General features: G+C 42.0%; 1 protein-coding gene and 2 long non-coding RNA genes across 9 annotated transcripts in view; 1 reads left to right on the top strand and 2 right to left on the bottom strand.

The window, feature by feature from the left end:
- LOC142039962 (uncharacterized) overlaps positions 1-16,679 on the bottom strand; it is a 65,574-nt gene extending 48,895 nt beyond the window's left edge. The window contains exons 1-3 of the long non-coding RNA XR_012653096.1: positions 16,530-16,679; positions 5,318-5,395; positions 4,349-4,523 (exon numbers count right to left, since the gene is read on the bottom strand). This is a non-coding gene — a long non-coding RNA (uncharacterized LOC142039962). The remainder of the gene's footprint in view (positions 1-4,348; positions 4,524-5,317; positions 5,396-16,529) is intronic.
- A 1,107-nt stretch (positions 16,680-17,786) lies between these two features.
- LOC142039961 (uncharacterized) lies at positions 17,787-20,189 on the bottom strand. The gene is made up of 4 exons (XR_012653095.1): positions 19,784-20,189; positions 19,083-19,228; positions 18,563-18,669; positions 17,787-17,903 (listed from the first exon to the last, which is right to left on the bottom strand). It is a non-coding gene; the product is annotated as an uncharacterized LOC142039961 (long non-coding RNA).
- A 1,166-nt stretch (positions 20,190-21,355) lies between these two features.
- The window catches only part of ANO5 (anoctamin 5), a 60,922-nt gene continuing 57,110 nt past the window's right edge, over positions 21,356-25,167 (top strand). For 4 of the 7 annotated variants that reach the window (XM_075048225.1, XM_075048223.1, XM_075048226.1 and 1 more), the window contains exon 1: positions 21,357-21,570. In XM_075048225.1, coding sequence (XP_074904326.1) covers positions 21,510-21,570 — 61 coding nt within the window. In that variant the 5' untranslated portion in view covers positions 21,357-21,509. Of the gene's footprint in view, positions 21,571-25,167 lie in introns of all 7 variants that reach the window. The other 3 variants (XM_075048222.1, XM_075048221.1, XM_075048227.1) reach the window with 2 other exon arrangements.

Raw genomic sequence — 25,167 nt, 5'->3', positions numbered from 1 at the left:
CCTTTTTCTGACTTTGAAAAGACTCAGAAGACTTTATCTTATTAATAGGGCATACTTTTTTAGAAGTACAAACTAAATATTTGTCCAGAATATTTCTAGATTCGATTTCAGGGCAGCCATAAATCTACATTAGAAAACACCTTGGCAAGCAGCTAAGGGTCGATTGTACAAAATCCTTCCGAGTAATACTTAGCAGATTATGCTGCAAATTTTTTAAAGGCTAAAATCAAATCTAATCTAATCAAAAACAATTCAGCCAAACTTCCTGGAGGAAAGGATAGGCAGGTGGTCCACTTACATGACATCTTTATTTTTTCTAGGATTTTCAGAAATATGGATGTAACGTAGAAACACTTGTACTCTAAAGCCACTGAGCGCTTGGAAAAGCCATTTATAGTAAAATTTTAATAAGCACATTGATGACTTAGGAACCTAAATTCCCTTTTTGAAAGTGAGGTAGGCACTGACAAGCTTAACTCTTCTAAAAATATAAGTGACTCAACACCATAATTACCCAATTCTCATGCACATAACCAATGTGAATTAAGCTTTTTATCTTTTAAGGAACAGAATTATTGCAAATGGCAACTATTTTTCTACTGGTATTCAAGCAAATAAAGAGACTATGTATACTTTCTACAGACTCTATTTTTATGTCTGAATCTGAAATTATTTCATCTTGGAGGTAAGGGTAATTTTTTTCCATCTTGCAATTTGAGCAAGACCACTTCCATAGCTGTGGGCAGTTTGTAGCAGACTTCTCAAAGAGCATCAAAACCAAACCCCAAAATAAAAATACTTATTATGAAAATGTTTATATTTAGAATGGGGGCAAATATTTTAAATAGTTATTTCCACAGGAATGGATTGCCAGAAAAGGAGGCAGGTGGCAATACATGTGTTTGCACCTCTTGCTAGCTGGGAAAAAAAACGGCACTTTTAATTTCTTTCTACAGACCCATTCTAGTAGTCTGCCAAAATCTTAGCGCAGAAGCCCTGCTCCCCTTCTGCCAGGTAAGTGCACCCAAACCCGTGTTTCCTTCCCTTGCCATGCTGTGTGATAAATGGTCCAACTCGCTGCTTCCCCAGCCTCAACATGGAGCCTCCTGTTGGGGACTTGCCTTTAAATTTTGCTTTTTCCTTGCATACAGAAATATCTTCAGTGCCTTATTACTAGCCATCAGCTAAGTAGTTAAAAAAAAATTCCCCGGACATTTTCTAACATTCAGCAGCAATCTGCTGGGTTTTGGAGCAGATGATAACCTATTGGAGCACAGACTTTCCTTTTTCTTAATTTTTGTACAGTGCTTTGCACAATAGGGGCCCAATTATATTAATGGTCCTTTGCCTCTAAAGTATGTAACTTGAAAGGGTCATTTCAGAGACTTGGGCATTTCCATCTGTGCCAAGCCTCTAACAACCTATTATTCTGAAAAAAAAATCCCCTAAAGCACAACAACGTTTAAGAATCTAGCAGATCACTAAGGAACTACTTGAGACAATAATATATCAACTCACAAACCCCAATCTGGTTCTATGAATTCACATTTTGTTTCCAGACAATATCAGATACCTTGTCTAGAACAGGCACAGGACTGCACTCATCTAACCTGTTGACCATAACCTTTTCCCATTTCATGTATGTCCTGGTTTTAGCTGGGATAGAGTTAATTTTCTTCTTAGTAGCTGGTACAGTGTGTTTTGGATTTAGTGTGAGAATAATGTTGATAACACACTGCTGTTTTAGTTGTTGCTAAGTAGCACTTAACATAAGTCAAGGATTTTTCAGTTTCCCATGCTCTGGCAGCAAGCAGGTGTACAAGAAGCTGGGAAGGAGCACGACCAGGACAGCTGACCCGAACGAGCCCAAGGGATATTCCATACCACAGGACATCATGCCCAGTGTATAAACTGGGGGGAGTTGGCCGGGAGGGGCGGATCGCTGCTGGGGCATCGGTCAGCAGGTGGTGAGCAATTGTGTTGTGCATCACTTGTCTTGGGTTTTATTTTTGTTGTTGTTATATTCCTTTTCATTACAGTTATTATGTTTTATTTTACTGTAGTTATTTAGTTTAGTTATTAAACTGAGTTGTACTTCTTTTTTTTCAATTCTTCCCCCCATCCCACTAGGAGAGGGCAGGAGTGAGGGACCAGCTGCGTGGTGCTTAGCTGCTGGCTGGGGTTAAACCACGACAGTCCTTTTTGGCACCCAACGTGGGGCGAACCCACAACCCTGGGATTAAGAGTCCCACATTCCATCAACTGAGCTAGCCGGGCCACCGGAAAACATCAGAACAATCAACAGATAGGCAAGGCTGCTAAGATTGAAGTGGCTTAGGTAGATATGGATTGGCAACGTAAGGGTGAATTATTTAAGGCTCGGTGGCCCATGACATCACAGGCCATCAGGGAAGAGAAGCAACATATAGATGGGCTTGTGATCGAGGGTAGACCTGACCATGGACACTAACACACAGGTTATCCATGAAAGTGAAACATGCTCTGCAATCAAACAAGCAAAGCGGTTAAAGCCCCTGTGGTATGGAGGCCGATGGCTGAAATATAAATATGGGGAGGCCTGGCAGATTGACTATATCACACTCCTACAAACCCGCCAAAGCAAGCGCCATGTGCTTACAATGATGGAAGCAACCACCGGATGGCTGGAAACACATCCCGTGCCCCATGCCACCACCCGGAACACTGTCCTGGGCTTGAAAAACAAGTCTTATGGTGACATGGCACCCCAGAAAGAATCAAGTCAGACGACAGGACTACACAACATACATTGTGATAAAGTAACACCAGTATTCGTACCTGAATTCAGAACATGGAAACTTAGGACACAATGCTCGCAAACTCAGCAGGATCGCTCAAAGCGCTAAGGCACTCAGGCTTAAAAATACACAGTAAGGGATCTTAAACTTGTAAATAAATGTTATTGAAGAATACTCCTGAGAGCAAGTGTGGAAAAAAAATGGTTGTCAATAGTATATTTTAAATCAATGAGCTGTTGTAGTATTGGAACTCAGTGATGCTTGTGCCCTTTCTGACATGACAGTGTTTGCCGCCCTTGCTTTGCCTGATCAGAGCCTGTAATCTTTGTTGCTGCTATATTTCAAGTTGCTGATGAAACAGCCTGAGGAAGACTGGAAATACCTCTTTGAAACGCACAGCAGGATTTCTCAAAAATGAACCAACAAGACTTTCAGAAAACTCTACCGCAGAACCAAAAGCAAGAGAAAACGATGCACGTTACAAGCATAAAGATATTCTGACATCTGGGAAATGCTCAGATGGGATTAAAATGGAGGGCAAATAATTGCCTAAAAAAAAAAAAAATCAAGTATGGACAAGAGACCATGCACAGATGTAAGATTCCCCCAACTAAAAGTAACTATTTGTCCTCTATTGTTTTTTCCCCGCTCATATGTATCCAGCTTCTACAATGGCAGAAGGACAACTAACCACGATTCTTTGCCATGGTCTACATTACGAGATATAGGAGTCACTTTAAATTATTTCAATTGCAGAAAATAACTTGTTGAAAGCAGACAGCAAAATTTTTCTGTCTCAGATGAAAGGCTGGAGATTGGGGGAACAGAAATTGATGATGATCTCAAACTGATGGTTTCATGGTAAGGAGACAAATAGGAAGTCTTCTGTAGCACCGTGCTACCAGAAAATTAGGACATTCTTTCTCACAAGGTTTTGTTGATATTTTATTTTCGGTGACATCTCTGAGAGTACCCTATGTGCAAAAGATGGAGCACTGCACTACAAAACCTGTCATGAAAAGCAATCCCAACCAATGCTGATTTCATTTAAAGGTAACAACATAGGAAAAAAATTGAGCAGAAAACCGACAACCTCCTTTGCTATATGTGGAACCTTCTTGCCAAGAAGAGTGCTCTAGACATTTTTTTCCCCTCTTTCTGCTTTTGTTACACCTGTAAAAGAAGATGACTGCCAGCATGCAGCAATCAGTACTACTTTGTAAAACAGATGACAAAACAAACCTGGTTGCGATAGCAGATAGCTGGAACCAATGATGGAGGGGCTTTCCTCCAGCGCTGCATATAGTTTGTCATAAAATATTTGAAAATGAAGCCTTAATATGTTTTACTTATTTTTGTATTTACTTACACAGAAGTTTAAAGTGTCAAGCCTTGTGACTTCCATCAAGAAAAACTTCAATAGAACAGGAAAAGAACTGGTACCTCCTGAGTGATGCACATCACTAGTAGGTAAATTACAACTTAGCACCTCAGAGTGGTATTGTGCAAAGGCAATACATTGCCAGTGCCACCTATAGACAAACTGAATTACAAAGCACCCAGGACAGTACCTGCAACACCCTTCTCTCAAACGGCTGGTCATTACCCAGGGACGTAGCCCGCTTGGCACGCAGATACCCGTGAGCTCTCTGCAGCAGAGACCATCGTGTTCTTCTGTGTATTTTTATTATGCAACGCTGAGCGGAAGGCAGTCTCACTTCACGACTGAGGCTCTGGGATTCTCTGCTGCAAATATAAACAAACAAGCGCACCAAACAGCATCGCACGCAGCTCTGACATTTTTGACGGCCTCTTCTGGAGATAGAACCTGCTCTGTACATGACGGTCAATGTTCACTCTTTCTAAATGTTTCCCTTCGTAGTCTGAGAAACGTGGCAAGATTAGAGGGTTTCTACTGGAATTAGAATTATTCATCATCCTTGAGCCACCTCGGGCCTTTAAAGTATTTTAAACCAAAAGGGAGCGTTTTGTTTTACGCCACAAAGCCAACCCTACCCTCACCACACTAACAATCTCAAAAGCAACCTTCCATCTAACGCTCACCACGTACGGGCTAACGTTAAATGCTAGCCGCCCTGAACTTGCCCAAACTTAAACACCGAGCAGCATTTCACTCCGGCCGGACACCCGCCTTCCCAATGGCAACTGCTGGCGCAGGGCAGCCCAGTGCCGCGCAAGCCACCGCGCAGCAGGCTGGGGCCAGTGCACCGCGGGGCAGCGTTGGGATGACCAGCGGCTCAGTGTGAAAAAAACCAAGCCAACCCCCCCCAAAAAAAACCCCAAGAGTCCCTCTTACTGAGGCTTACCTACCGTAAAAATAGTTTGAACTTTATCAGTGTGTATTTTGAAAGATACCTATTTTCACTTTATATAGGTGCAATTTCATCTGTTTGTGCGCGCTCTGCGATTTCCAAAGAGTCACTCGCCAAAACAGCTTGCCTGGCACCGTGCTCGTGACAGCAGATGCCCATGCTAACCACGACAGATAATCCGTGAGGGAGAGCGACCTCCACCCCTACCTGACAGATCCGGGTTAGCATCCAGACTCTGCCCGTGCTCATGCAGATGGATCGTGTTTTCTTGCTCGAATTTCTGGCCTGCGAAGAGAGGATTTTAAGTAATGCCTGCTTTATCCGCAGGGGTGCACGATGGGGACCCAGTCCCATTGCCCCAGCCAGGAGCAGGGCAGGTGGGGGGCACCGGGGCAGCCCCAGCCCCGGACATCGGGCACCTTCCTGGGCACGAGGATGGGCTGAGGTCGGGTTGGGACATCAGCCAGGTTCGTCTCGGTGGGGCCCAGGGCCAAGCAGGGCAGGGCTGTGGGGAGGTGGGCAGGGGCAGGGAAGGCTGGTGGTACCCTCAGGGTCCTGGCAAGTTTGTCTTCTGGGTTCTCCTGCCTCAACATTCCACCCAAGTCTCAGGTTCCTCTTCTTTTCTGCATTTATAAAGGGAAAGGAAAGGAACGGAAGCGCACCCATCTGGACACGGCTGGGCTCCCATGCAACACGGAGGGCAGGTCTGTGTCAGGGCTGGTTCTTGATTATTAAACCTGACGGATAAAGACTACTAGGTCTCCCTGCCTGCCTAGTATGCAAATTAAATACTTTCCTATGCCATCCAAAAAGAGCTTAAAGAAACCCTGAAGTGGATTAAGCAGCTAAGAAAGGGAACATTTCCTAAATTTAGCGGATGGAGCGAATAAAATAGTTTTTAAAAATATGAATACGACTCTTAAAGCAGCCATGTAGGTCCTTAACTGTACCATTTCTAGGCTGCTCTGGCGCCCAACCAAAGCCCAGAAATTAACGTCTTGCAATCAGAAATTTTTAGCACTTGTTATCTCATGTCACAAATTTATATTGAAAACACATATTTTAGTAGTCATGCTTAAAGCTGCCATTTTGCTTCCACTGCAGATACAAACTTTTTTTAAAATATGAAAAAATAAGAGCATGATTATATGGAGTAAGTATGCAGTTGGGACTTCAGAAATAGTCCCTTAATTAGTTTCCTTAAGATGATATCAAGTACCTAAGAAATAACACAATAAAATAGAAATTTAAGTCACTGGAAGGTTTGAGTTCTGGCAGGACTACTTTCACTTATTATAAAAAGAACAGAACAAATTTCCCAAAATGTTTAATGTCAGTACTCGCAGTTCTCCTTTCACAACAGCAGGAGAAAAAAAATTGTCTAATGCCCAGAAATGACATCTGTGAAAAAAATCTGTGCTAAAAAGGATGAAAAGAACATCGAGTACAATTTATTCACAGAAATGCCCTTAATAGACTAAATTTACACCATAAAACCCCTTTTCTACCCAGTTTGTGTAATAAAGAAAATTATGTTATTGATAGTAGTGTTAAACCAGCTTTGTGTGCTACAGTAAAGCAGACTCATGCTATGCTAAGCAGATGGACACATTTCTGCTACGTGCTAGGGACTCTATCAGTTAGCCACCCGAGAAAGTCTTGCCAGCACATTCATCCCCGTCATCTAACTTTCATTTAAGGGCATGACTAAAATCAGTAGGTGAGATTTAAAAGGTTGAGAAAACAACCAGATCACCAGAACGCTCTTTTGTTATACAGCCCGTCTCAGATAGCCCTCGCCAGAGATTTGAAACCGGTGCTGCAGGCAGAGAGCAACAGAGTGAATTCAGGTAGCAGCCATCTTTCCGGCACAGCTTTTGAAATTTCGCTTGAGGAGGCACACAGTAGAGTCAACCAAATTAACATTTTCACCATTATTGACACTACAAGATTTATTACTCCCTGTTCAATTTAAAAAGATTCCCTGGGGAAATTTTTAAGGGGTGCTTGCTTTATTAGTTGTTATTGAGTTGGACCATTTGACAGCTTGTGGGGAATGTCTGAATAACAAAATCCATGCTAGAAAGAGATCAACAGACCCCTGGTGACTGATACAGATGACAGTGATTTGATTTTAGCATGACGCATTTAGTTTCCATTGTTAAAAGAATATAGCAGATTAATTCATAGAATGAATAGTAACTATATGAACAGTATACACAAAGGAGTCTGACTAGGGCTGTGGTAGAACCTGGAGCCCTACAGTGCACGCAGCTCTCGCTCCCCCAGTAAGCAATAAATTTCCATGAGATTACTATATAGAGCTGGATTACTGTGGTGAGGAAGCTCTAGGGCTGAACCCTACAACTGCTACACTTGATATTCACAGAGTCACTCCATTAATTTATTACAGCGGCTGTGAAGTGGGGAGAGAAGGAAAGATGGGAGAGGAAGATTTCTGTCATCTTAAAGCTCACAAATAACTTTCTTCCAGCATAAATATAAAGAGACCATGAAACATTCTTTTATAAGCAGGATTTTGAAACAGTAGAAGAGCTCCAGCAAATACAAACACAGGGTATGAGAGTCACGCAGTTACGCAGTTTAAGAGCTATTCTTGGTATTAAAATACAAAACACAAGGTTAGCTAACGAGTAACAAAACAGAAGGTTAAGCACTGATAAGACTGGAACTATTTTTGTCTGAGGGATTACGAGATAAACAGATAGAGTCTAGGAAGGTGGAGACAGGAAAGACCAGAAGTTTAATGAATTCACCCAGACACCAGAGCATTTCTAGAACTATGCACAAAGACACCAGCTTCCTCTAATATGCTGATAAGAAGAACTTTTAGAAAAGCAGGAGTGCATCAAGTTTACATGATTAAATCACCGGCATTGTTTGCTAATTGCCATTACCCGTAAGTCCTTCATTTTAGTTTTAGTCAGTAGTTGAAAGTTCTATTGCTGCTCTCAAAATGGCTTTCACTTTCCAGAGAAAGGGTTGGTGAATATTCCTGTTATACCAAGAAACAGCAGGTAGTGGAGGGACATAATGTACTCAGAGATGGTTTAAATCAACTTAGCTGAAGCATAAACTAAAAGCTGAAGACTTTTTAAAAGGACTTAAAATACGTCCTTAAAAAACTGTCTCAGGAAGTCTGAGGTGTTTCAATTTCAGATGAAGTCTCTGCTGGATGGGCAGCAGCTATACGTATTCTAGACTGAGAACTGCACTAAGATACCTTTCTACCATGGTTCCAAAAATGCCCTAAACTCAAGTATTTCTTTTCCACCCCCTCATCCCCCAGCAAATGTATACTTGTGGTGACCTGGTTGATCATCCCTACAATTCCAACCTGCAACCAAAGAGAGCCTGAAAAATTACCATGTGAAGGAAGTAAAGGGGTTTTATTCAGTCTGTGAGCATTTGAGGGCATATCAGATCTGAATTGTCTAATCCTAGAGTTCACCCGAGGCTTAACACGAATCGATCATTAACCCCACATCTGTGCTACATACTGGGCTTTGGCAAAAAGGTGTGCCAGGCAAGTATTCAGATTATACAAACCAAAGGAAGCCTGGAATCCATTTCTCCAAGCACACCACAATTACTCAGCAGGAATAGCATTTGTCCCACTGTTTTTCTACCCGTCTATACTTTGCTGTGTACAGCTACTGTAATTACACTTAACCCTCTCTGTGTTACATATGCTAATGTAATTTTCTGTACTGTGTTTGAGTCATCCATAATTCACTCTGGCCTTTCTAACAGAAAGCTTTATGCCTGTGGGGCTGGAACACACAGTTGATTTTCCAATATGCCCGGTGAATGCCCAAACTGGTGGATTACAGTCAGTTTCCTTAACCTTGACTCTGTCAACAACAAGACTATAGAACAAAACAGTTCTAGTATCAAGAGATTCCATGGGGTAGGAGATGTTCACAAGCAATAGCTCTAACTCACCATTTCTGGTGATCTGGCATTTCTCCATTGCCAGGTTAATATCCTTGTCATTGACCTACACAATTACCTTGTGCTAATTTTCTCTTGTTTTGGACAGAATGAGAGAAATCCTTTTTATAGAACAAAAAGAGTCTCAAGAATAGTAAACTTCTTTCTAGAAGCATCAACTTCAAGTGATTAACATTAGCTGTTGAAAATCAACGTTGGACTCTCAGTTTGAATAATACATCTGTTGTTCCAGGTCTGAGACCAAAAAAGTCAGTGACTATGAATCTCTAAATGGTGGCTAAAATAGACAGAAAAATTATTGCCGGGTGTTCCCCAAATGACAGCTTTTGCACATCTTCCTAACTAGTCTGCTTACAGGAGGAGCAATTCAAGGGAGCTCTGTGAGGTACTGCAATGCAATTCCATCCCTTACGCACTGCTATACGCTGTGAAAGCCAGAGACAAGGCACGAATACTTCTTGAAAAGCATTTAACAATGAAGGAAAGGAAGAATACACTTCTTCACATTAAACCAAATCAAAATACCATGTTCAAGAACCTAGCCACAGATGACTAAACCTAGCAAATTGGATGATCATATTATGGTGAGCTACAGCCATGGGTATCATACGGCAAGAAGTATCCTGCAACCAAGGAGCAGCACGTAAGATCAGCCTCACTGAAAGAATGATTGATTGCAAGCAAAGAAGAAAGAAATTACATAGGATAGCTTTCTCTGGGGACAGTATTCTTCTTTGTGCTCTTTAAACCCAAGACAAAGCCTCTGGGAATGTAAGATGCTAATTTAAAAGAAATGAAAATTATTTCTTACTTGTCATATCAAAGCCTTATATAAGAGCATTTCCATTCACTGTGTAATGTCTGTAATGCCTAAAGATCTTCTCAGTTATACTTGTTTTCTGATTGATTCTCCTCATCTAAGGAAGAGATACAATGCTATCTAAAAATTAATGATTCTGATGAGCTTTTTCTCTTTTTCAATGACATTATAACAGTAACTAAAAATCTTGAGCCATTAACTTTAGTGCAAATTTTGTCTGAAAATGGACAAACTAAACATTTCAGGATTAGGTCCATAGAATTACACCATCATTAGATTCAAATAGCTAAATAGTTATTCACCGTGAATGATATTGTAACACTTCCAAAGGAACCGCGCTGGGAACAAAGGACAGCATCAGCAACAGCCCGCACTAGTCTGATGCTGAAAATTTTTATATATTCAAATATTAAATGTCAAATACGTGCAGACGAGACAGGGATGCATTCAAAGGGGACACAAAATACTTGCTGCTCCCCAAGGATAACTGCTGGACACCTGGAGACTACTGTGACAGCACCTATCCCCTGAACCAGCAATCTCTGTTCCAGACAGCAGGAAATCTAGCTTTGCTAGGAAGGAAAAGGGAGAATATGTGGCTGTGAAGGAAAAGCAGAAGGCCAGCCATGGAAGCGGCAAAAATCCTGTACTGTTGCCATACCCTCATTGCCTTCTTAAGGGAAAAGCATAGAAACTCCGAGAAGAGGAAAAGATATCCTGAGCTGGCTGGGAAGAGAATGATAAATGAACCTGAGGATAGGAGGGAAGGCTGATTAGGAGAGGAATGGAAGAAAAAGGGATATCAAAATCAAGAGGAAAGGGCAGGGATCTGGAGGTGGGTGGGAAGAGCTAGTTAGCACCAGCGGGACAAGAAGAGAGAACAGAGATGGAGAACGCAAAGGCTCTGGGAAGTTTAGTTACATGCCACAGGAATCCCTGGTAAAAAAAAGTTTGGGAATCACTGATATAAAACACTGTACACGATACTGCAGTAAACCTACATGAATTATTATTCAGATTACACATAATTTTCACTCTGTGTAGAAGTGTAAGGCTGTAACAGGAAACGAACAAAATAAGAGCTGCAAAGTGTGAAAGAAAGTAGAGGGGAGAACTTGCTTTTCTCGGGTTATGTTTTTTACATACAGATAGGAAAATGTTTTCGTCCTGAAATATTAAGAAAAACAATGAAAAAAAAAAGAGAAAGTCTCCATTAAAAAAGAGCACCTTCTGGATTAATACCTTGTCCTGTGGTTTGCCTTACCTGTTGCTTTTCCTTCTCCCAACCACACTTCCAACACCTAAATCTTTATTTTAGATGTATATGCCTAATGATCCCTAGCTATTGAGTATACCCGTCACATATAAGAATCACCACCCTGTCAACTCTGGTATCTGTCTCACCCAGGCTCTGTACTGGGAGATATCTCTAGATGCCTCTTGCCATCAGAAAAAGCCCTTACTTCTAGTCATGTCCACAACACAGCAGGCCAACTGGAAGGTGGTCTGGAAGTGAAGCTCCTAAAGGACAAGGCTGACTAAACCACATCAAAGCAGTGCCTTTTGAATTCGCAAGAGTGAAAAATTAGGAAAGAATTAGCAGGGGAATAGGTTAACTTTTTACAGCTGGGAGCCATTAAATTGTACATGAGGTAGCAAGTTTTAGGATGACCTAGATAGGTACAAGGTGGGAGAAATCAAGGTACAAACTTAGGTAGGAGAGAAAAACTAATCTAAAGTCAGGTTACTCTGGCAGGAGTTAAATACAATGCTGTTATGAACCGTAATACTAAGGCAATAGTGAATCCCCTACCTCCTTGTGATTCCTGCTGGTTACTTGCATTTTGAAACAGCAAAACGTGGCTCCAGCCAAGCCTTTTGTTTGGATTTGGCTCAGATATGTCTATGCCCCGCTGAACCAACTGGTTTCACTGCGAATTGATAGTAGCTTGAAACCTATCACTGGAAATTATTTGTTGTACAAAGCCAAGCTCACTTGGCCAAGTTCACAACAGGTATAATAAAACTCAGGAAAGTCTCTGGCACATTTTTCATACAACTCACCCAGGACTCTATTTCCTGACATAGCCCTTATCTGCTAGCTAAGCAACTTCTGAGATGTATAGTGTAAAAACATGAAGCAATGTTCCTCTTGTTAATACTTTTATCATTGAAACTTGAGCTGATAGATTATCACTGGACTGTTTCAATCAAAAATAATGATGAGTAGTGACAAGGGGAACTGTTCTGGAAGAGCAGTTGGTGACAATACTTATGCCATCACTATCTGGGCCTGGTTTTTATCTGAATTAAAATCAGCAGTGAAGGGGTCAGTGTTAGGAATCCACACAGGGAAAGTTTCAAATCTGGCTTCTCATATAGTTTGCAGTCATGGTGATTGCACGCGATGCACCACATAAACACAATGTGTTTCAGAGTTTCTTGTGAGAGAAAAGCCATAGAAAGAATCACATCATTCTGTGTTCCAGCTCTAAAACCAATGAATGACACCAACAAGAAAAAACAAGTAAAAGCTTATGGGCAACATGTGAAATGGCTTTCTCAAAAAGTAAAAGAAAAACTCCTGAAGCAGCATGGGACACTGACTATATTTCAGGAAAGGACTGTATAAAAAGTTGCTGGTCTTTGGAGGAGGAAGCTCTCTTATATGATTTAGCAAGATGTACCATAGTAAAAGAATACTAATAATCAATTCTCCACTGTCTGATAACACCGCTAAAAAGATTAGTGTTAAGAAAGGGTGATTAAAGCAAGTGCTGCAACTGCTGTTGACCCTGACAACTTACGCAGTTGTGCTGAATTAGAGAATACAAGCCCCAATCTAGCAGCAAAACATGATCTTGAAAATTAATTCAGAACAAAGATTATCAGATGTCTGGTTAAAAAACATTATAACAGAAGAAGAAGAAGAGATTTTAAACATGAGTTCTGGGGCATGCAGATGGAAAAACAACGATGGACTCTTAGACCTTTAGCATTTCTTAAGGGCTGTGGTGCTAAGCCGTAAGCAGACAGTCAGACATATTATTTAAAAATAGCGTGGATGCTCAGAGGTGCAAGGTAAAGAGAAATGCTCTCCTGTTTCAGCTTTCATTTGAGCATGACAGGAAACGTGTGGGGAGGATATCAATTTTACAAACAGAAACGGAGGGATGAAGCTTAATAACTTCATTACTTTGTGCAAGTACAAAGGAAATGAAGAAAAAAGCTGCAGCAGGCCAAGGCAAGGTTAGCCGATACAGATGGTGCCTCACTGGGTAATGATTGATAAGATCAGCGATTACTGACAGTTTTAAAAAATGTCATTCTATTTTAATTCTCAGTATGTCAGACCCAGGAAAATTAAATCACATCAGAAGCCACAGACCTATTACTGAAAGGCCAATTTTTATGAAACTTTTCCTGAACAATTTTAACAGATAGATTAACTAAAGCCTACTCCATTAACTTGAGTCAGACAAGTTTTAGGAGAACATCAGGCAAAAATGGACTAAGAACTGTTGTACTTATAGATACTGCACAAGGCTTTGCTTATATTTCCAAAGATTGCTTGGAAATCAACAGAGTAAATGACCTTGATATTCATAGTAGTAATATCATTCAAGACTTCTCTCAAAACATGCAGATGTGCTTTGAACTGAAAAATGAAGGAGCATCACTTGTCTTAATTAATCTAGGGATGGATCAGGAAAGCCAGTGTTACGCCTCCTATGTAAAGTCGCATTCACTCCTCTACTGGACCCGTTAGAACTGATGGGGCAGGGTGTGAGGCGATTTGGAGTCAGACCACTACACTTGCAAATCCTGATGCTGCAGCTTCTTCAGTAACCCATGGAAGGCCATGAAGGAAAATATTATGATCACTGAGTCCTTGTGCAATTGACTGGTTTTAAAAGCCAGGCCAAAAAGTGCTGTGTGTTTTATACCAGCTCATTTCTTGATTCATGCCCAATTCAAAATTGTGAAGCATGGACTATGCCTCTGAAAAGCTGAGTATGATTGTGCTGGAAAACTGTGAGAAAATTGAGGACTAAGTTTGATCCAAGAAAAGGAAAAGTTATCCTAGACTTAAAGGTCTAGCTTTAAAAAAAACCAACAGGAGTTCTTGAAAAATAGACCTACTAATATATTTGCAGTACCAGGGTTTATGTACCAGATCACACAAATATCACTTTCTCTCCTTTACAATACAGAGGGCTATCAATGAATGTCTGTGGGTTCATCTGTTGTGTTTGATGATAACAACAAGCCCAGTAATTTCAAGCATTTGACAGGTATGCTAATACCAGCCATCTTAGCAGACTGACTTACTGAAGATCTAACTTAAAGGGAATCATCCAAAACTGTATATTGTGTGCTCATTAATAGGAGAAGTAATGAATTCAACAATCAGGAAAAATCTTCACAATTAATGCAGTAAGACTTGAGGATTTCCAAAATGATCCAATTAGTAATTACTGGATAAGTAACTACCATGGTATCTTTTTGCCTCTTTTCATATTTGAACTGAAGTGTGAAACAGTAGAACTTTTAAAATGAGGGAAACAAGAAACGACAAAGGAGACTCTTCCTCATATATTATGCACTTGAATGGATATCCAAGAGGCACAACTAGTTCGTCTTCTGATAAACAATACATTTTACAATTCATAAGAAGAACTATATTATAGACAATAGCAACGATCTCAAGAAAAGAGATTTGACTTTTATTAGAGATGGCATAGCTCCTCTTAGGAATGCAGTGGTTTGACAGGAAAGGAAAATTAACATTCTGAGAGGCAGCCACCGAAAAAGGGTTCAAATGGCAGATTTGCTCTACAGAAATTACAGAATTATGTGCTGGCCTATTTGTGTTACACTTTGCCTTTCCTACCTGAAGCCAGAGGTAAACAGCAGAAAAAGAAATCGCATTGTTAGCACTGTTAGGCCTCTTTGAAACCAGATGAAACAAAGCAGCATCTTGCATTTTGCGGGCTTTTATCTATTCCCCTGAAATTTTAAATATACTTCCCAGCCATTGAACATTTTAATTGTATTTTTCTTATTTATTGCTTCTATTCTTTTTCACTCTGTTCCTCCCAGGCTCTGCTTTTTCTTGTTCAGAATGTGTACATGAATTATTATACTATATTGATTCCACTCTACTATTCATATTTGCCTCACTTTTGAAGTACTGGGTTTTAGACACATTTTTTTCTGCTTAAGTTTGTCACTTTACTTTTTGCCCGATTCTTCTCATTCTGTTTGATGTGGCTGAGGGTGCCCATGCGTTTCACGGCTCCTGCTCCTCCTGGATACTTATCCTGTTTGTAGAGCTCACACATCTGATCTGTATGCCCAGGCCAAGCTGCCCCGACAACTTTGCACAAGGGTTCCCCTAGGTGGGGAGATAAACGCTACATTATTCAGACAGGATCCGGGGTAGGGATGCACGAGGGCTAGAGACTGGGGAAAGGCTGGAAACCATAAGGTCACTGCATCTCACCAGGTAGGAATACCTTGCTTTATTTTTCTAGAATTTTTGACAAATATAATTTTTATACACTTTGTAATAAAGTATGTAATCAAGGACAGTTAAAAATGTGCATATCCGAGAGATGCACAAGTCATTAAAAGGTGTGTACAAAAACTGTGGTTAGCACAAATTTATTTGTGATGACACATAATATGATTTGTGTATATCTCATATGCAACTGCAGGTTTTTGTTCTCTTGTAATTTTATGGTACCTTTATCATTCAGTTCTGCTTTACTGTCTAAGTTGATTAATGCACATTGAACTGAATTGAATTTTTAATATTTTTGCTAGAGCTATTGAGCTCCCTGCATCATTTCAGTGCTGTGGCTTTCACACATCAGCCTCATTTACTCACACCACAATCCTCTATTTTTAATAAAATAATATAATTCGACTTTGTTTTATCTATTTATCACTCTGGGATAATCAACACATATAGGTAAAAACCAAAATGAAGCATGAGGTGTCAGCAGATCTGGTTTCACAGGAGAAAACACTGTTTCCACCAGAGGGCACTAAACCCTGAGAAACTAAATTGTCTGTAAAAGGAAAAGAGAGAAAATGGATGGTTTCTCTAGAAGCACACAGGAATTTACTAAGGTGATGCAACTTCTTAACATTGTCATTGAAGTGCCAGAACTAACGAAGTGACCTTATCCCACCCCTACTGCATTCAATAATCTTTCACGTGAGCATACCTATCGGTGCACGACCCATCAGAATTAAATACTGATCTTCACTTACGCTGTTTAGGAGCAGTTTAACAAAATCAATGGAACTATATCCACGGAGGCATGATGAGAGTGAAGAATCCTGCCTCTGACATTGTCAGTGAATAGATTTTGTACTTATTCAAGTATCCTTAAGATCGTCTCTACCAGCAGGAAAGAGATGAATTCTCTCTACTCCCCAAAACACACCAAATTAAATCATCTTTTTTTGTGGTTTCTTTGGATTATTTTTGTAAAAAGACTTTGATGGCAGCTGCAAACTGGTCAATCCAGTTACGGGAGCGTAACTGCAAGATTACAGAACTAAAATGTCTGCTTGTGCTTGAAAAGGGATACAGGCTTCTGTTAAGATTACCTTGATTGACTGCCAGCAGCTCTCTCAAAATCTTCGTTGCTCACACAGAGGGCACAGAGCCAGTGTCCCCATCTCAGGCTTTCCTCCTCCAGCTGCCAGCACCGCCGGGACTGGGACGTGGCTGGGCTTAGCTGGGACCGCACCCATGCAGTTTCCTTGCCCTGGGGAGCATGCAAAGCGGGTAGTTGATTTTAGTTCTAGTGTTGCAAATGTGTAGTAACTCTGGCCAAGAAAATGGTAGATTATAGTCTGTAAAGTCATCTGTTTGTTCAGCCATCACAGGTGTTATTCTTACCTGCACCACTCACTGCAAACAGCTGACTAACTGAAAAGTGATGCAGTAGGAAAAAAATGCAGTGCGTAATGATGAACTTCTGCAAACTATGTAAAACTTTTTACTTCCTTTGAGAAGTGTTTGCGTTCTGCTGCCTTTTACCGCAGCTCTTTATGGCACTCTCTTTTCATTTCCTGACGGCTTTAGGGCTGTGCGGCAGCACGCGCAAAGAATCAGCAGTCTCGATATAAAAATTTGAACGCCCAACCCATCAGCAAGCGTAGCTGTATTTCTTAGTGCCTGACCCTGGAGCGGTATTCAAGCAGCTGGGTTTAGCCTTAGGAACTGTGTATAGGGGGAGGGGAAGAGTCAGACGCCAAACAGCCTCTGCGTAAAATGCAGAGATCTCCCACACTGCAGGCATGGGTTGAAACTTCAACTGATGTTATTGCCTGGCATACAGAAATTGTGCTCCCTTTCTGGTGCATTTAAAAAAAAAAAAAAAAAAAAAGGCCTGTGATAACTGAATAGCAGTTTTGGGTATCATAATGCTGGATTTGAGCACCTAATTTCCATTTGAGTCCCACTTTACCTTCCTAAGCCTGTTTGGTATCCGGCCCTACTGGTCTCTAAAAGATTAATTCCTTTCCAAATGACACTATTACTTATATTCTAAAGGGCTAATTGAAAGAAATTGGAAGAAATCAGTTAGCTCTTCAGCTAGAAAGCCTCAACAGCCTTTAATTGGTTGACAACAGCACACTCTTGCAGCAACATTCGTTTCTGGGATGCAGCCTGTGTGTGCTGCAATCTCACAGCGAAGCGACGGTCCATGGGGCTGTGCAGCCATCAGAGGAGAAAGAGCAGGCTGAAGAGGCTGGGAAGGAGATACAGCGCTTCCCTTTTGCTTCTGCATCTGTTTTTTGTTATTTCTAACTGGTGCTCACAGTCTGATCTGAAAACTTAATAAAACTCTGAAAATATATAAAACTTTTTTAAACGAAAGGAGTGTAGGCAATACACCTACCTTCAATAGCAGAAAGTTGCTGCACCTTCTGACACTGTGACGTGGATATATGACATGAATAGCATAGGGAATCCTGAAAGCATATGTTATTTGAACAACTTATAGGTAGGTCCCCACATGGCAAATGCAAAAGCTGTATATATTAGATTCCTTCCCAGAGGACAGATAATAGAGAACTAATTTTTTCAGAGCATCTAACTGACAGACGTGAAAGCTCCATTTTCCACATGATTTAGGACTCAGGGTCACATTTTCAAAGACGCTTTAGTGCTGAAAGGTTTAGACAGTCTTCCCACAGGACTTTCAAAAGTTGGGATCTCAGGTTGCAAGTTGTGAGTTTTTTGAACAGGCCTGGGGGTACCTCCCTGAGACAATGATGGGCACAGAGATATCTTTGAAATCTGACCATCCAATCCCACCAATTTTCTATGTTTAAATAATAATTTTTTAAAATATGAAGGCCTGCAAATCAGTTCCAATCTTTTGAAAAAGCCCATCAATGGAAAGCAAGACTTTATAAGGGCTACAAACTATTTGCTTTCCTTTAACACAAAGGATTACACTTTGCTGCTGAACATCCTAAGTGTAATCACCGCTAGTAATTTTTGGTGATGCTTGCTACCTACACCCACAGCCTTCTAGGTATTTTTATTATTTTTTGGTTTATGTATACACTGTATTAGAAACAGTGTTTGAACTCCAGACCACAAAAGCAGAAATACTATGGCGTACCTGGTTACTGTATTGATATTTCAGGAATAAAATGGTCCTGCCGTTGCGTGGTTCCCCATTTCCTCTTTTGTTCTGGCAGGACCCGTTGCTTGCAGCAATTCGTGGAACTGAAAGCCCAGAAAAAAAGAAGATCAGTCAGTTTAACAGGTTGACTTGACCTGAGTCATTTTATCCCTTATGATCGATCAGCAGTGAAAATGCAAGGTGGGAGGGGAAAAGGCCTGTGCCTTTTGAAGGAAGCGTGGTCCTGGATCGCTTAGGCATATGGTGAAACCACCGAGTCAGACAACAGCTGCTTAAACTCTCAATATACAAGAAACCTCAAGGCTGGGTCTTGCATGGACCTCCTGTGCGCCTGCCACGGGCGCGAGGCCTTCCGCAGATAGCTCCTTCGGGGAGAGCAGACTTCAGTCCCCTCCCTAACACAAGCCACTGTGTAATTTACACAAATTCAGTGCCTCAACAAACCAACTGCAGAGATCTGCAAAATCATCTTTGGCATCCCGCATGTGGTACTTACGCAGCTTTAGGTATGGTCGGCTTCGCCGCCGCACATGCTGGGTGGAGCTGGGAAGGACGAGCGTGTAATTAGAAGGCAAAACCCAGCCATGGCCGCTGCAATTCTTGCTGTTCGTGGCTCCTGTTGAATGCTGGCTCTAATTGCATCTTTTATGGACATAAAAGCATTTATCCGAGATATATAATACTGTGAGGAAATTAAAGGCTTAGAAAATACAGCTTTTAAACTGAACCTTGTGACCTGGTGCATTGTATGCAGTTACAAGCTGTTTAAAGGCGTCCTTTGGTGCGCTGTGCCTGTTCTCTTTGTTCCTGCCATCCTGCATCGTGCGATTAAAACCCAAGCTAAACATTTCAAACTTTGGAAAGCAACCAGACACATTTTTAGGTCTTGCTCCTGACTAAAAATACACTTCTCGAAGCAGTAATGCCGCACAATACAAATAAAGGCCTAATACTGTACGTTAGACCTGAACACAAGCCCAGCACCTTAACTGACTCACTTTACTTGATTAACTTTATGATTAAGAAATCCTGTCATGAAACCGATGTTGCATTAGAATTGCCCAAGTAACAAAACTCGCTATCAGTTCGGTGCATAAAATGGTTACTTAGGCAGTAAAAGCTGAATATACAGGAAGTTAATGTGAAAGAAGGCCTGAGATGATATTAATAAACAAAAAATATGTGAAATACACCTACCGAACAGTCTGTTGGAAACTGGTTCAGATTATTGAAGGAAGTGATGAGGAGATGGGGCTGTTTGAGACATGGAAATGGCGCCAGCTCCAGGAGAAGGGACAGCAGCTATGACTGGAGCTTCGCGTCCTCCCTGGCACCATCGGGCTCTGGTCCTGGGAGATGCTCTCTGCTTCAGAGATTCTAGATTCGGCCAGGCTGAGGGACCAAGACAGCGTTTCTTTTCTCTCGCAATCCAACAGCTGGAATCAAAGACTTAGGTTTCTTCTGCTGCCTTTTCCTGCCCCGTTCCTCCTTCCTCAGGCTTTATTCTTATTTCTGTCTCTCTCCCGGCTACTACTTAAAAAGAACCCAGAATCGTTAGCCAAAATGTTTTTGCTAGCTCTGAATCTGCAATCCAGACAGCAAACAGCATTATTCTTTATTGCTGGACACCAGCTTAAATTTGTCCCATAGGCAGGAGAGCTGCGTGCTGCTCTTAACATCCCTGCAGGATCAAAAGTAAGAGCAAATTTATCCTCATGAAACAAGAATGAGTGACTGTACTGGTTTTGGCTGGGATAGAGTTAAATTTCTTCATAGTGGCTTGTATGGCGCTATGTTTTGGGTTTGTGATGAAAACAGTGCTGATAACACAGGGATGCTTTAGTTATTGCTAAGCAGTGCTTACACAGCATCCAGGCCTTTTCTGTTCCTCAGACTACCTCACCAGTGAGCAGACTGGGGGTGCACAAGAAGCTGGGAGAGGACACAGCTGGGACAGTTGACCCCAACTGACTGAAGGAATATCCCATGACATACGACATCATGCTCAGAAAAAAAACTGGTGGGGAATGGTGGCTGGCAGGGGCTGCTGTTGCTCAGGGACTTGCTGAGCATTGGTCTGTTGGCAGTGAGCAATTGTTTTCTTTTCCATCACTTGTTTTTCTTGGGTTTTATTTTCCTGTTATTTTTGTTCCTTCAAAAAAAAAATTATTAAACTGTCTTTATATCAACCCACGAGTTTTCTCAATTTTATCCTTCAGATTCTCCCCCCCCCCCCCATCCCACTGGGAGGGGAGTGAGCTGTGGGCTGCGTGGGACTTAGGTGCCAGCCAGCGTTAAAACCACAACACTGACCCACAAAGGGAATATTACTGTACCCCACTTCCCTTCCCCTCTTCTCTCATGAAAGATCAACTATTATAAAAGATGCAGGAAAAAAAAAAAAAAAGACAAAACCTTTGCTCTGTCTAAACGGACAAATAAAATTGTACAAAGGGGTTGCTTTTTCCCCTCTACAGGCTCTTGCAAACGCTCGAGCTTTAATCCATAGTCACGTTTTGGAAGGTTTTCCCAGTTCGCCTTCCGTCATTCCTCTCCACGTAGCGGAAAAGCAAAGGGTTTAATGGAAATTTTACCGAGGCAAAGACCTCCCACTCCCCCCCCCCCGCCTCGGCCAGTTCCAGGGGGAACGAGCCGCCCCCGAGCGGGCGCGGTCCCCGATCGGGGCGGCCGACGGGCGGGTTCCCCGCCCGTCGGCCGCCCCGATCGGGGACCGCGCCCGCTCGGGGGCGGTCTCCGGTGTCCCCTCCCTTCTCCGGTTCCCCCCCCGCGGCCCTTCACCGCGCTCCGCCTCTGCGGGCAGTGCGCATGCCGTGGGGCGGCAACCCGGCCCCTGACTTACCCCCATCTTCTCCCATCAGCTCCCGTAAGGCGAGGTGAAAAGAAAAAAAAAAAGGCGGCCACCATGAATCGGTTGGGAAAGAAAGCGAATGAGACCCTTATCGAGATGAATCTGTCTGCGGATGGTAGGAAATTGGGGGGGGGGGATCGCTGCTTTGTTTCGCTTCTTCTCCCCCTTCCCCGGCGGGGCCGGGCGCGGTCGGGGCTGTCCGCCCGTGGAAGTGTCGCGGGTGGGGGTCAGCGGGGGGTTGCGAGCCTGGTGGTGGTGGTGGTGGGTCCGGTTCTGCCCCCGGGGCTCTGCAGGAGGAGGTGGGATTGATCCCGGATGATTCCTGACGCCCCCTCAGTCTGGCTTTGATCCTCCGGCTGCCGCTGGAAAGAGCGAACAAACGCGTGTGCGTGAGCCTGAGCGCAGTTCGATTAGGTCTTTGTAAACCCCAAGCAAACCTTGAAAAAAGTGGGTCCTACAACAGCACGCTGCTCAGAACCAATACTAGAGATAGCCCTTAACTACTATTTTTAAACACACCCCAAACGCAAAGGTTGCCTTTGCCTAAACAGCAAACTTTTAGCCTTTCGCGAAGCGCCAGCTGGGTTCAGTCGCTGAGACCGTCACTGCAAGAAAGTTCGGAGCAGACCAGGTCACCTCGCTTGGGCAGGTGGGAGCAGCCCGTCTCCTGCCTCGCTCCATCCGAGATGCGCCGGTACCCCGTCGGCTTTGCGTAAGGCCTCTGCACCAGGCCGGTGGGTTTGTGTTGGGAACTTGCTTTTTTTTTTTGGCGATAGCGAGGTTACGGTTTCCAATTCTTGTCAGTATGTAACGTAACTACTTATAATAAATGTGGTAATATTCTGATTTCATAAAACAACGTGACGCAAATGCCTAAGCCTGTGTTTATCAGTACCTCAGCTGGCAACGTGAATCAACAGTCAAGATGTAAGATAGCATGTTGATATTTTCAGTTGATATATTCTGTAGATATTTAAAAAGAAAAGAAAAATGCTGACCTAGACAAATTTCTTCTTGGGAATCGTGCTTTGCCATCAGTCCTAGAAGTGAAGATCTTAAAGCAGGAAAGAACCACTAAACTTCTGGTTTGGCTGCTTGGCTTGTATGTTTTCCCTCACAGCTTGACTACGATGTCTCTTTTAGAAAAACCATTTTTAAAAATACCATTTTAAACACCTTGAGCACTAGGGTAAAGTCATGATTTTCAAAATCTTTGACAGCCTTGTTTCAGAGAAATATGACAGCAGATAATGACCGTGAAAATTATCCAAAAGAAGCTGTTGACAATGACAGCAAGGAGCGATGCCCAACTGTGACGAGGCAGGCGTCCGCAGCAAGTGTCAGACAAACGTTTGCCCTCTCTGTGAAAGCCCGGCGGAGCTGGCAGACTTGCTCAGGAACCGAAGCAGATGGGTGTTACGGCCTCTTGGCCAGCAATGCGTTTCCAAAGTCTTGTGGGGAGGCGTGAGTCATTGCCCGTCCCGCTGCCTGTGAGCAATGAAAAGTGCTTAGGACTGAGCTGTCTAACCAGTGGTTGTTCTACTGAAGTAGAGGAGACTAAAAAATAGTTATAAAATATGCAATAACCATTGAGGGAATGATGTTAGAAGTCAGGTTTGTAAACTCAATTCCTTAGCATTCGGTTTTCCCATGAGCCTCTTGTGGTTTTTTTTTGTAGTCATAAACATAAAATATAAGGAGATTTGAGGGGTTTCAGTGAACAAGGACGATTTAGTAGGGTTTACTGTACAGTAGCACATAGCTGTCCATACAAAATCTTGCAGCAGTTCAATTCATTTTTTTTTAAACAACCACTTTTCTGAAACAGAAATAAATTGAATATGGGGTAAAGCGAGTAGACTTTTTAAAGTTTCTGTTAATTTGTTTTCCAAAAACCTCTCAAGGTTAAAAAAAAAAAAAATCTTCCTTAAATCATGGTTTAGAAAAGTTAACAGTATGCACATACTGCCACTGGGACTTCTCGAAGGTCTAAACATCTGCTTTGTGCTTTTAAGGAAAAGATAGCCTCTTAAGCAGGCTCCAAGCTGTAGATGTCTGACGTGCACAAGCAGGGTCTGTGTGAGTCAACAGGAGCAAGGCAGAAGAAAAAACATCTGCTGCTTATTTTCCTTAAAGACATCTTCATATTTGGGTTGTATGTGTGTATTTAATTCTAGTTTACTAGTCCTTTTCATTAAACTTGAATGCTGAGGAACAGGTTGCGGGGATGAAAAACTACTTACTAACAGCAGAAAGTTTAACTTGCCGGGTCTGTGTTTAGGGACCGTGTGCCAAAACTTCTACCTTGAAGGAAGCTTTCTGGCTTCCTGTTGAATTACACCCGCATGAGGTAATAACTTCCATTTTCGTGTGTGTGATTTTGCTTTCTGTTGGAAGATGTGTGGCATTTACCTTGAATATTAAAAATGAAGAAAATTGAACTTGCAAAATTGGAATGTAAATATCAGAGGAAGACGACCACGGTATATTGTTAGGAATGTTTCTTTATGTCTAGGCTGTCTTTCAGCATTTTTTTTCCAGCATGAAATGTTAATGTTACAGTAGCTGTGTTGTGGGATCTATCCCAAGACTGTGGATCTTCTGGAAACTCATAATTGGCTCCGTGCTGTGATTTGAAATATGCTGCCTTTGTACACATGGCTCCCCTTCCAAAACTTCCAGGAGTCCCGTTTGAACTCGAAATGCTCCAGGACTGATCTAAATTCAAACGCTTACTTAGGCTGGTTGTCATCTTGCTTGCGTTCCCTCTGGGAAAGGCAGCAAAGCATCGGGAAAAGCCGATGGTGTGACTTTGGAACGGTGCTTCTGCTTCTCATAATGCCTCAACGTTCAAATACTGCTGTCATTAAATATGTGAAGTATCATTCTATTAAATCAGAATTATTATGATTCATACTAGTAACATAAAATACAGGCCTCTGTTCAAAACTACATCTGTCTCTAATTACTGAAGCAATGTATGTAGTAATTTCTGATCTATTTGTGGCAACGCTGAATGGGATATCATGTTCCCGCAGGGCTAAAGCAGAGGGTTTGTTAACGTGAAAGCTTTTTTAAAGATTATTCCTAAGTAATAAAATAAAAGCTCTGAGAAATTTAGACATAGCTCAGAATATAGAAGGCAGGGGAGAAAATACTCCCTTAGACCAACCAACGTGTAGTTCCTGAGTGGAATTTCTTTACTGGCTGCGATGCGTCACTGCGGGGGCACCGTGTAAATACAGGTTGGTTAGGGGAAGGTAAACCTCCTTTTAAGGGAAGACTCCAGTTTGTAGTAGGAAAGCCTGCTTTTGGGAACTGAGATCAACAACTTGCATAATATCACCTTATATATATTTTTTGTAGACATGCTGTGGTGTTTTTAATGAGAAACATCAAGCTCATTCCACCACAGCTGTTAAATATAGAGTTTATCCAGAGATTGTCTCAGTTAAAAAAAAAAATAAAAAAAAATTGCCCTTGGACTGGTGACTGAGACTTATAACACTTTGCTTTTAGATGAGGACCCTGCATATGAGGTTTTAAGTCACTCTGCAGCCCTGTGAGAGGCAAAGCAGAGCTGCTCCCAAGGAGGAATTAAATCTCTTGCATGCCTTCTTAACCCAGTAGCAATTATGTGGGATGTTTAAGCCACGCTTCGGAGAGCTGGGCAATAGAGCTGAATTCCCTCAGGAGAACTGAGTGACTGTCC

This window comes from Buteo buteo, chromosome 16, assembly GCF_964188355.1.
Source record: "Buteo buteo chromosome 16, bButBut1.hap1.1, whole genome shotgun sequence".
Classification (NCBI taxonomy): domain Eukaryota; kingdom Metazoa; phylum Chordata; class Aves; order Accipitriformes; family Accipitridae; genus Buteo; species Buteo buteo.
The sequence above is the reverse complement of the archived record's forward strand: the minus strand, read 5'-3'. Positions and strand labels throughout refer to the sequence as shown.